Source organism: Dendrobium catenatum, unplaced genomic scaffold, assembly GCF_001605985.2.
Source record: "Dendrobium catenatum unplaced genomic scaffold, ASM160598v2 fragScaff_scaffold_156, whole genome shotgun sequence".
In the NCBI taxonomy this organism is placed as follows: Eukaryota; Viridiplantae; Streptophyta; class Magnoliopsida; order Asparagales; family Orchidaceae; genus Dendrobium; species Dendrobium catenatum.
In genome coordinates, this window is record NW_021318618.1 from 5,140,781 (window position 1) to 5,153,852 (window position 13,072).

Genomic DNA, 13,072 nt, shown 5'->3' on the forward strand with positions numbered 1-13,072 from the left:
CTTAATCTTCGTTTGAAAAAGCTTTTGATCATAGCTTTCAAAAACTTATGAGCTAAAGAATTATTATAAAAAACAGTAAGAAAGCTATTCCAAACAAATTCTTTAACTGAATGTCTCATTTTGACCATTACAGAGAAGGATTAAACTAAGAAGGGACTTTCACAATAAGAAAGACAGCATCACTTTAGCTTGTACAAGTTTATGATCATTTGTAGGAAGAATTACTTGCTAGTGCCATTACTATTCATTCAAGGGAGAGAGGCTCCTAAGCAGCAATCACAACTAGACTCCCCCTCCAGTGCAACGCTTATATAAAGTTTAACCATACAAAATCACTAATCAAAAAGTGAAAAAGAAAGAATTTATATCAGGGAAATATTTGTCTCAATGAATAAATCTCATCATTAGTAGTATAACAAGTCAAAAATCACTTACAGCTTCAATAAAAATGTCAAACTTCTGTTAAAATTAATAATAAGAATGAAAAGAGCTACAAGCATTCAATAAATAAACAAAGAATTTCTTTAAAAAAATTAATACAACAAAATTTTTCAGCCAAGATAGATGATACTAAAAGGTGATCTGTATATAACCCAAGAAAATAAATGGGATTTGTTTCCTGTGTTTGTTCAGAACTCTAAAAAGAAGAAGTTTGAATCGCCTTGAGTGTAATGGGAGCTAAATTATCCATATTGGCCGAGAGTTGCTGATGGGGACATCAGATCGTGGGAAGGCAAAAGTTGTGCAAATTCTAAAAAAAATCATTGCATCCTCACGTAGTCCTACATCAGTTGCACTTAGGAAATCATCCAAATAAGGCTTCTGCTTCTTCCAATTCTTCAGATTTTGGTTTGCCTTTAGGCCGACCACATTGTTTAGCATTCTTACTATTTAAGAGCTTCAGCCCAGAGGCCAATGTGATTGATTTCGGCTTCATACTCTGCAATTATGATTTAGAAAGAGCATTTACAAGAAAAATATCAGGCCTTGAACTGGAAAAGAAAGTAAAATTAATTCCGTGTTAAGTTGTGGAGTCTAATTTTTTAATCTACGAAGAAAACAAGCTAAACAGATTCGTGGTGGGTTATTTTATGTTTGTATTGGAAGAATTATGGATTGTAATTTATCACAATCAAATCACAGTGAAATCTGCAGTGGGTGCAATATGATGTAGTCATCAATTGGGTGAACCTGTATATAGAATTAAGTGTTTTTGTGAGCATATGTTCTCACTCCCTATATTTGAAAAGGTTTTACATATTCATGAAAACTGTCAATACATTTTACATTAGATGTGCCAAAAAAATTATCCAAATACAAGACATAATAATAACTCTAAAAAAGGTAATCAAATTCATTTTTGTCTTAAGAAAGAATAAAGTTGTTTCGACTTGGTTAGAAAATATTAGAAATGATTTTTTTTATTAGATTTAAACGAGAATTTGCCTTTTAACGGGACACAATGGAGAAAAAAGATTAATGTAGCTGCCCACAATGGGACAAAGGCTTGATGTTGTAATTGTTGTTGTTATAAAGAATAAAGTTGTTTTACATTTTTTATCAAATACCTTTCTATTTTTAATCATTTGTTTGAGACTCTTGACTCTTTTTTTTTCCCAATTCAGCACACCAAGAGCTTTATCTTAGAAAAAGTAATTTAAGAATAAAGTTCATATTGAAATAAGTTCTTCATAAAAAAAAATTTAAAATACCGGTGAATTAGAACTATGGTTCAAATAAAGTGCTCATTGAGAGTGTTTTTCAAGCTATTTGAGCTAAAACCCAAGGCTTAACAGGTGATACCAAAGAACAATTCTCCCTCATTATTAGAATTACAACTAAGGGGAATTAAGATAAAATGAGAAACTCAGACCGAGTAATAGAAAAAATATTAAAAACAAACCTTGGGCACTTGAGATACTGTGCGCCGATGTTTTATTGAGAAGCCAATCCTTGAGTGTTTCAGGAAAACAGGATGTCCATCATCTGGGTGGTTCCCCTATTTGCCCATAAAAAATACAATGAATAAAAAATAATTTCCACAATTGAATGAAAAAGTCAAACAAAATATGTTCCAAAAATTAAAAAAAAAATTTTTTTTTACCAAATTTATGGGATACTGAAGCAGATCAATAGCATCCTCTAATGTAATTGATTTAATGTCAGTTCCCTAATAAAAACTGTCAAGAGTCAGTTTCTTTGTTCAAATAATGTCTTGTTAGAAGCAAATAGTAAACTTAAAGCAGTAAATAATCCAATTAAATAGAAACATATTTAGAGGAAGTTTTTAAATCTCAGTATCAACTACAGTTCATTCATAAATTATCCATAAATAAGAAAGGGCCAGCACACCTCAGTAACTGAAGACCGTTTTGGTGGACAGCCACTTCTGTCATCCCCAAGTTGAACATAGTGTCCATAAGGACCATTCTTTAAATAAATCTATCCGAACAAAAAGAGATAGGAAAAAAGGATTATGAAGGAATATTGATTGCAGAAAAATGTGGCGAGAAAAGAGAAACAAAAATTGTTATGAAAAGTGTGAACACCACGACATTCCAACCACCTTTTCATTAGAACCGGGACTGTAACCAAGCAATTTAGGAGGGAATGACTCTGGTTTATCAGCAACGACGGTGTCTTCGTCGTCATTGAATATGGTACCAGCAATAAACCTGCAATCAAGAGTTTGTCAGTTTTACTCAGACAATACAATAAGTAATGGCAGTTTGCAGAAGACAACACAGTATTCTTTTTAAATTGATCATTTGACAATTTGTTTACTGAAAAGCTGATGAAAACCCTTTCTCATTAAATGAAAGAAATGAATAAAAAAAAAGTTACATGATAAAAAAATAAACAAAGAAAAAATCATAATAAGAAAGAAAATGAAAAAGTATTTTCATAAATATCTTAAGGCTTATCAATAAATGTAAGATAACAGTTTTATAAATTAGTTGGCACATAGAAGAATAATGAACTTCAGCAGGTTTAGAGGAAATGGTTGAGACAGATACAGGAGTCTTAAGCTTTTATGCTATTTCTGGTCACAGTGAGAGTTTTTCTGGTAAATGTGGCTGGAACTGTGATAAAAGACATCAGTTATGATATTTAACTCATCTATAAATGGATAAGAAACAGGTCATAGGTGTTTCATCAGAGAGAAAGATGTACAGAAAGTCAGAAATAAAACCAACTGCAGACAGGAAAGGATTCCCAACATTTAGCACAATGATGATGGATAGAAATTTTAATTTAGGTAGCTTAAATATGAATTTAATAGAGAAAAGCGCAAAAAAAATCCCTTGACTATTTGTGAGAGGGCATGTAGTCCAATACTGTGTAAAAAATCCAATTTAGTATCCGGACTCTTTAAACAGGGACCAAAATAGCCCTGTTAAATATCATGGCAATGTGCCCAAAAATCACGATGAATGCATGAATTAAGGTCAGCATTTCAACTTTGTTGTTAAAATTTTTTTATCTAATTCTATCATCTATTGAGAACTTACCCTAAATAATGAGGCTCTCATGCAAGATCTAGTGTAATGAGGTCAATTGGAGAAGCGAGATGGGACGTGAATGATCGTAGGAGATTTCAAAACGCAAGGACGTCGGCAACAAAAGTAGAAGCTTTATCTTGTATATACATTGACATATGAAATATGAATATATTTATATCTTGTATGTTTATTACATATATTTGAATATATTATATGTTTATTACATATATCTTGTATGTTTATATATATGTACAATTCACATGAATCAGGCCAATTTCAAATTGAATTAAAGTAATTTTGAGCTAGCTCATCTAAGTTTAAGCAAATCAATTTTGATATTTTTTAGGAGTGATCAAAATGGGTTCTCGGGGTGGGTTCACCCCAAAATTGACTTGCCATTAACTAATCCAACCTGAACTCTACACGATTAGGCAAATGGGTCAGGAATTCAGACCCAGACCCAACTCGTTGGGTTACCGGTTTGACCTGGCCCTACCCTCTAACCTGGTTTGCAAGCAAGCTATAAATGTGCCCCTTCTTTCTTAAAAATATTGGCAAATAATTATCAATTGCAACCACCAAAATTGCACATCTTATAAATTCACTTTGTTTTAATAATTCTAAGTCATTTATCTTCTAAATATGTTATTCATCATTCCATCATTCAAATTTTTTTATTAAAGATTCCAGCACGTCTACAAAAAAAGTATGTAATAATACCTTATTTTGATATCACATGTGAGCATCAAAATAACTCCATATCCAACCCATAAAAAACAAACTTAATATTGAACCTTGATATAATCATTTTTCTGATTGAAAATTCCTTGATCCTTTTATAAATACTTTCAATACTAGTCAATACTCTATCGTATATACCTTGAATAACTTCAATATATGTAACACCCCACAATAGAACTACACTGTACTGCAGAGTGTAACAATAATAATCATAACATTCCATCATTTACCTCTGAGTTCTGTTGAATTCATTTCAGATCTAAATAAAAGATCATATAACATCATTTGGAATAATAAATGAAGCATCTAATAATTTCCCAAATTTCATCACATCAAAGGCTTTGTATATAGCCACTAAGGAAATCCAAAACAATTCAAAGTAAAAAAACAATAAAACTTCTTTACTAACCTTAAGAGTAGATTAAAACATATAAATAAACATTTACATAAAACTTAAATACTTGCATATCAAACTTCATCCACTTTTTCTTTCCTTTTTCCCTGTAAAAATAGCCAGTAAAAGGTAACTGGTGAGCTATGAGGCTCAGTAAGCTATGCAAGTTAATTAACAGTTAAAATACAATAATTGTAATTTATCAAATCGTTAAAATCATCTTTGACTAAACTTACCTTTACTTGTAAAATATTATAAGATCATCTTTAACATTAGTCTTAACTTCTTTCGAAGTTACATTGAATATCAAATTCATCCAGTAAAAGACTTGACTATACTTTCATAATCATATTCAATGGAGCCCAGGTAAACCTGACATTATCACCATTGAATTACATCGAGGTCCCTTTTGCCTCTTAAGGGGTCCCTTTTGCCCCACCTGCTACACAGATATTCATTTCCTTTGGGGTCCCTTTTGCCCAATCTGCAATACAGGCTTTATATTTGGGTCCCTTTTGCCCACCTAATATTGCAGACATCATATCATAGATAGCCATTCTTTACTTGAATTTAATATTTCATATGCTTCATATATTCTTAATTTATACATGACATGCAATATATAATATTTTGTAAGAATTTGTATCTTCGGTATCTTACACTAATTGCATGTTGTAATACTTTTGTCAACATGAACTTTAATGAATTCCTTTCAATTTAATATCAATTATGAAAATCTAAGACTCATCATTATACATCTTATTTTAAACCTCACTAATACATGTATGCAAGTGATCCATCATCCATAACAACTTTGTAATATACTCATTATCATTATTGGAATATTCATAAAGCATTATAGATGTATGTAGAATCAATAATGATGGCATTGGTGAACTAAACTTACACAACTTACCTTTTTGACGAGTGATCCATTCCAAACCTACACCACGCAACCTTTTCCTTTGATATATTAACCCAAAACTTTCTTTCTGCATAAAGTCAGATAACTTATACAAAATTTGGCAACAATTGATACATTTATTCATAAATTATTACAATTACGACTATATCAAAATACTTACCTCTAACTTCTTCTTTCCTCAAAATTTCCTTTGTTTTATTCTCCTCCAAACCTTCACAGCAATCTACACCATTATTCTCACTCGTACAAAAATTCGCCATGCTACAGTGCCGCGGGTCTGTAGCAAACTATGCTACAGTAAATCTTGCAGTATGCTGAAATCTTCCTATACATTTTTCCGGATTCTGCTACAAGATTTTCTGAAAATTTCTTCAGAGAAGTGTAACCGAAGGAATTCTTTTCTCTGAATTTTCTTTCTTATTCTTCTTCTCTCACTTTTCTGTTGCTTCTTATTCCTCCAAACCCTTACTGCTCTTAATCGGCTACTAATCCTTCACAGCAAAATTACTGCTGCTCCTATATTAGAATTCCGAACATTGCTCCTACACTTCTGAATTGATCTACATAGTCCCGCAAGCAGTCAATGTGCCGAACTCTCAGCAAGCAGATTTCTTTCAAAGTCACAAAATTCCTTCAGCCTTGTTCTCAGACATTCTTTACAATGTTGAAAACACTGTGCCGAACTTTCTCTTCAAGATACTGTTATGAATTTCCACTGCCGAATTCCTCATGTATCTATTTCCCACTACCAAATACTGTGATAGTCCCGCAAACAAGCTTGCGTGAAAAATATGTAAAAGAGTGGATAAGAGGGCCATTGATAGTTATCCTATACTCACGTCCAAAAGGGACACACCTCTTCAGGAAATAACTATAAGGAATTAGTTATAAGTAATTAACTTTGCTTAATAATAATAATTCCTTCACTTAATAGTTTACTCAACAGTAATTCACTGAATTCACTTAACAGTCTAATTATTAATTTCTTTAAGAATGTATTATAAATAAAAATATTAATTAAACTTATTTAACTTTAAAAGAATTTACTATTAAAATTTCCTTGCCAGTAAATTTGGGTATTACAATATATCATCGCCACACATACATTTTTTCTCTATTGCATAGTACATCAATTCTTATGTTAATCAAATGCCTTCTCAAGATAAACAAAAAAAACATATAAGGAGATTTTTTTCTCTCATATGCTTCCCTTAATTGCCTTGGCACAAAGTATCTGACATAGTAATACTTTAAAGTTATATTCCATTGCCCTCTCCCATATCCTCATTGTATGATTGATAAGTTTGATTCATATAAAATTACAACAATCCTAAGCATTTATTTCATTCTAGAACATTGAAGTTAAAATATCTCTTTTTAAATCATTAGACACTCTTAAATTTCAAAGATTCCATTAAAAAGGCATGTTAACCAAACTACACTAATATTACCCATAACTCTCCAAATATTAATAGGTATATCATTATGACCTAAAGTTTAATACTTATGTATCTTTAGAACTAAGTACATTTCACTTTTTTTTCAATCAATGTATAGTTTAACTCAAATATTTATTTTTTATATTCATGTGAATCAATTATTGTATGAGGAAATGATCAAAATGGTGATCTCTTGACTCTTTATAAACGATCAAAATAGTCCATAACTATATTAAAGGACCATTTTGATCTCTCAACTCCTTAAAGAGGAATCAAAATAGTCCTAACATGGGACTATTTTGATTCTTCTTTAAAGACTTGAGGGACCAAACTGATTCTTTAATATAATTAGGAATCATTTTGATCCTTCATAAAAAATCAATGGACCATTTTGGTCATTTTTCACTTTAATCTATCAAGCTTTTATTTTGACAATTTCTCAGGGTACAATTTGTATATTTCCTTGATATCCTCATCTTTGACTAAAAACTTATAATCATCACTTTTAATGAAATCTACTTGATCAAAGCCTCTAGATCTCTCATTTCTTGCAAAAGTTAATTATGCATTGCTATTCACCTTTCATGATATCTCTAGGATGTTGCATAAATCATATAAAATTGTAGATTTTGTTTTGCTTACTATTCGATTTGCAAGATTATACTTCTTTATTATTAGTAGGCTAAAGTTGTATTTACTTTTTGATACAATTTAAATTCACATTTTAATAACTTTTGTATGCCTCCTCACTCGACCACCAAATTTTCTTTTGTACAATATATTTCTTCACTACAATAACTTTTCAACGATATCCCCAAAAGAGCCAAAAAGTTGGAGAGGGAAAAGCTTAATTTTATTACACAAAACTATTCCTATTTATAAATCTATAGAAGATGCCTTAATAAAGAAATAAATAACTACAGAATCATGCATATTTTCCTTAATATAATTCATCTTAAATCAGCCAACCAAATATGGAAGGAGATTGGTGTAATCCTAGTGAGCCTCCCACTGATTATCATCCTGGATGTGGGATCAAGTGTTAAGGGACGACTGGGATTTAATAGAGATCACAAATGAGCCTTCCACAGATTCCAATCCTGGCTGTGGGATCAAGTGTAAAGGGATGGCTGAGATTTTAACACTCCCCCTCAAAATGGGGTATATAGATATGTCATTCCCAGCTTGATAATTATTTACAAAAAAGTAGAGTTATCAAGTCCCATGGTGCACCATAGAGCCCTCCATTTGGTCAAAACTTTGAAAAAAATTAGATTTAGACATTTCGGTAGCAAAGGGAAGCAATAAATGCTATATTAAGAAGGGCAACAATGAATGGGGCATTTGTTATAGATAGGACAAGTACAGGAGAAGGCAAGCAATGAAGGCACGATAGTAGGAAAAAAAAATGTTTTTAGGGTTGTAGCAAGCTTCAAGGAGAAAGAAGAAAAATGCGTCTAAAGCGGCTTGGCACTTGCCATGCAAATCTCCTACCGTTTGATCGAGCCAGCCTTCAGCCCAATGCAAATTAGTCGTCTAACTCCAACCAAATACCCCTGTTCGATCGACTTGGTACATGCACACGCAAGGCCTCTGATTCTTCTGGTCTGATATGAGAAAGGAGTGCAGGTCTCGCACACTTGCTTGTCCCAGCCCTAGACCCGCACGAGAGAGAATCCTCAGTTCTTTCCAAACATACGCACGAGGGGCCCTCCGGCCCGATCTCTCCCCATTCTTGGACGCACAAAGGAAGGACCAATATTTCTAAGAACTTCGGCAATGAAGGCCGGTGGTGGGAACTTTTATTCCTCATAATTTAAGCAATGAAGGCCAATGGTGGAAACCCGTATTACTCAGAATTTCGGAAACAAAGGCCAGTGGTGGAAACTCGCGATTAGTATCTTCCCTTGAAGACCAAAATTTCAGAATTTAAATTAAATTGATTTAATTTAATTAAATCGAGGTTTGATTTGAGTCAATTTCGTCTTGACGACCTTCGATCGAATCGATCGAGCGAAAAAGTATGTCAACAGTTCCTTCTTTGCATTTCTTGCGATTGTTTTTCCACGAATATCATAATTTGAATAGTCTCATTACTTCAAAGAAATCCATCTTGTATTAGTAATGAAGACCGGTGGTGGGAACCTGTATTCCTCAGAATTCCGACAATGAAAGTCGGTGGTAGGACAACAAGAAAGCCGATTAATTATCCTTCAAAATCCACAAAATCGAGAACAAAAACGTGCTCAAGAGGTTCACAGGTCTATTCGGCCCGACTAGATCGCATGCACAACAACTCTTCAATTACTCATTACCAATTTGCTTCCGTCAACAATCTAATAACTTCTAATCTTGGAAGTTAAATAGTTCCACTACCTTATTGAGGGACAATTACCTCTTTTAATTATTTGTTTTATACTCTTAAAATATATATATCCATAATTATAGCTAGGCTATATTTTGTATTCAAACATTCCATAAAAATCACTTCAGCATCTTTCGAAAAGATTTTTTTACCAAAGTAAAAATAATTCTACTTCTTGTTTTGGTAGCTCCACTTTTAAAAGTAATCAAGCCAACTATCCACAAGTATGTGTTCATCATTACAAGATTATATACTAATATTAATTATTTCTATTCTTTTTTTTCTTAGTACTCCTAAGATACAATGAATGTGAATGAAATTCGGTTTCATACTTCAAATTTAAGCACTATTCTTGGGATGCCCAGTACCTATCAAAACATAAAATTTTAAAAATCTCATTCTCAAACAACAAGAACAAGAGCTTAAATTCAGCAATCTAAAGGATGACTTTAATAGCATTGCTAATTTGGCTAAACGAAGACCACAGATGCTACACAACTATTTTGAAAATAATTCAAACATTCAACAACACAAATCTATCAAGGTTTTAGTTCCTTGTAATTTGCATGAAGATGCCCAAATATCAATTAGCTTGCAATTACATGATATTAACTAGCTAATACAAATTTAAGAAAAGAAATGCAAGATAGTCATAGTATACTCAATCAACTTGGTAGAAATTTTTAGGAAGCCAATCATATTAAAAATTATGTTCATAACTTACTTGCATCTGGGGTGTTGATCGCAGCCAATAAAATAGCCAGACCCAAATCTGCTAACTTTAAATCTTAAAGTTCCTTCTTCGCAGCTGCATAAGTTATCAAGAGAAACAATGCTTTCTTCATGCTTTTAAAAGTGAAAGAGCAAAAATTGTGCAGATGACAGGACGGTAAAAAGCAAGTTCACAAAATAACAAAGCATCCCTGATATACCTTAACTTCAATAAATGTGAATAAAGTCAAAACATTACCCTCTACATCTTTTGAGACACTAATGATTCAACACCTTAAATATGTGTTCAGATAACAGTATGAACATTAAGCGTGTAAAAGATTTATAGAAAGAGACAGATTAGTTGATTATCATCAGGTGTTGGAGCCTTGGGATGCAGGATCTTGCGGCAATCATGCATGAGAATGGATCAATCAGGAGGTCCACAAGGGATGCCAAGCTGGTTTTAGTGCAGGTAGACGACACATTGAACTTCAGTAAGAGAACTGGACTGTGCATCAACAAAGAATGTCGGCTGTGCATCAGTAATAAAGGCTAGTTAGGCATGAGGAGGCAGGTCAATCATCAACAAAGTTGGTGGTCTAAAGGGCGTCGATGAAGGTCAGCCTGTTGAAAGGATGTCAGAAAAGAGGTCGACCAGTCATCAGCGAAGAAGATTCATTAGGCATTGTGAGCTCCGAAAAATTCGTGCCCCGACCTCCCCTTGCCTTCGGGAGAGTTTTGACGAATTAAATTCTGGGGTAAATTTTCAAAAGGCATATTGGGTTTGAAATAAGATACTACCCGAAAATTTCGCCTTCATTTTGCGAGGACTTTATGATCTTTGTTCTGGTTATAGTAACAACATGGGTTTAGGTGTTTGAAGGTTTGATATTTAAAATTAAAAATTTCACCATCTTGCACTTAAAGTGGATAGTGGGGGAAGTGATGATGGATCCAATCAAGATCCCATGGTTTCGTCATCCCAAGCCATCGTGGTCCATAGTCTACTTAGTTAGAGGAGGAAGTCGACCCAACCTGACAGAATGATCCTTGTCGGCAAACATGGGTTGTGTCGTCCAAGGGAACCTTGTAGACATGTGATGAGTATTTGCCTAAGGGGTAAATTTTGAATCCACCTTAGCTAACAAAGGGCTTTGTGCCCTATCAATTATATCCTATTGATTCCTATCTCAAGGATTTGATGTCATTAGGGAGCATACGGGCTTCGGCCATGACTATAATTTAGTGGTGCCATTTGGCGGCAAATCACCGGGTTCAGAGGGCCCCGATCATAATTGTTTACCTGCAATGCCATTTGGAGGCAAAACCGCCGGTTAGAAGACATGTGCCACGTCCCCATTGGCAAGAGACTGTTTCAGAATGAATCCTAGTGATATTCTCGACCAGACATTAGCTCTTTGTGACCACCTCGGCAAACTATTGTGGAGGGTTGATAGATTTTTGCTTTAAGCGTTTTGATGGTTAATTTCAATTTTAAATATTTTAGATTTTGGAATATTTGGAATCATAGATTTTATGGTCATTTGGGTGACATTTTGAATATTTGGAATTAACTCCTCCAGTTTAGATCTACATTCAACACAGTCATCATCGGGGTTTTCATGAGCAATTATATTTTATTGATTGAACCATGTCGACTCTATTAGATGCCAACAGAGGATTGGGTTCGAGTCGGCTGTATACTTTTATTGGCAATATTTTTTTGATATGGACCTTGAAGGCTTAATCTGAACTACAAAAATAAATATCTTGGTAGATGTCGCGACCATATATTTATTCATTGGTTCAAGTCATGTCGACTCTCGTTCTATCAAGGAGGAGGATTAGTCTTGAACTTAAGTTCATTTATTGACCTGCACAATATCCTCAGACGCCGCATGTACCCATAACACGCTTGTTAGGGCCCATGAGGGTGTATGATTGCATATGCATTTTTGTGTTTGTGTGTGTATACATATTGTACTGAATGTGTTGGGCCATTTTAGAATGTTTAATGCTAATCAGTTGTGCGAGCAATTGTCAGTTGAATGCAGCGTTCTATTTGGAAGCTTGTACATGCCTTTTGTCAACTTGTAGGGATGTTGCAGATCCGGTGGTGTAGCATCGCGTCACAAGTTGTTTGCTGCTTTGGGCAGGTAGGTTATCGTGCACTAACGAACCTCCTGCTATTTGTATTTGTTGTATATCATCTATTATTGCTTGCAGTGAATTGGATTGACGTACTTGCTAGCCATTGAATGGTGATTGATTATAGGGGTGTTGTGACATCCACAACCTATTGATCATCACCCGCCTATATATATTATTGTGCATATGATGCATCTTCCATCATTGCTAGTAGGCACTTGCATCCGCCATGATCTTCCATCTATTGCTTGTAGAGGATTCATCACTCTTGCAATACATTTACTATCATTGCTTGTAGAAAAGACCATTGTATGCACAACGAGTTTCCTATAGGAACTCGTAGGCATTTACACTTGATGTAGTCACTTTGCATTTTGCTTATGGACAACACACAGGATGTATGACGGGTTTTCTGAATCCTGCTCATGAAGGGTCTTCTACAACAACTAGTAAGTGCTTGTGTTTGTTGCATATCAGCCTCTTTGCTTGTAGGGGATCAATGTATTTGCCAGCAGTCGAGTGGTTGTCAACTATGAGGGCATCGTAACACCCATCACTTGTTACTGACTATCAATCGTGGACATGCTATTGTGCATACAATGAATTTCCTTTCATTTCAAATAGGGGTTTGCATTTATCGTAGGCTACGTTGTATATGTTTATAGATGAGTTGACATATATTCACATGCACGTTGATGTTGACTGTGGGGAGATTGCACCATCTGTTGTACGACTCATACTTTGCTTATAAACATTTCATTATATTCTTCAGTCTCTTTGAGTTTATTCATATGATAATTATCAGTGTTATTGTTTGCAAGCGAATGTGTATGTTCATCCGCA

At 33.9% G+C, this 13,072-nt stretch overlaps 1 protein-coding gene across 1 annotated transcript in view; it reads right to left on the reverse strand.

Annotated features, from left to right (window-relative positions):
* Positions 1-378: 378 nt before the first annotated feature.
* LOC110113406 (DNA topoisomerase 1) overlaps positions 379-13,072 on the reverse strand; it is an 84,286-nt gene continuing 71,592 nt past the window's right edge. Inside the window, exons 17-21 of the mRNA XM_020845980.2 lie at positions 2,567-2,675; positions 2,353-2,442; positions 2,105-2,170; positions 1,904-1,999; positions 379-940 (exon numbers count right to left, since the gene is read on the reverse strand). Coding sequence (XP_020701639.1) covers positions 806-940; positions 1,904-1,999; positions 2,105-2,170; positions 2,353-2,442; positions 2,567-2,675 — 496 coding nt within the window. The 3' untranslated portion in view covers positions 379-805. The remainder of the gene's footprint in view (positions 941-1,903; positions 2,000-2,104; positions 2,171-2,352; positions 2,443-2,566; positions 2,676-13,072) is intronic.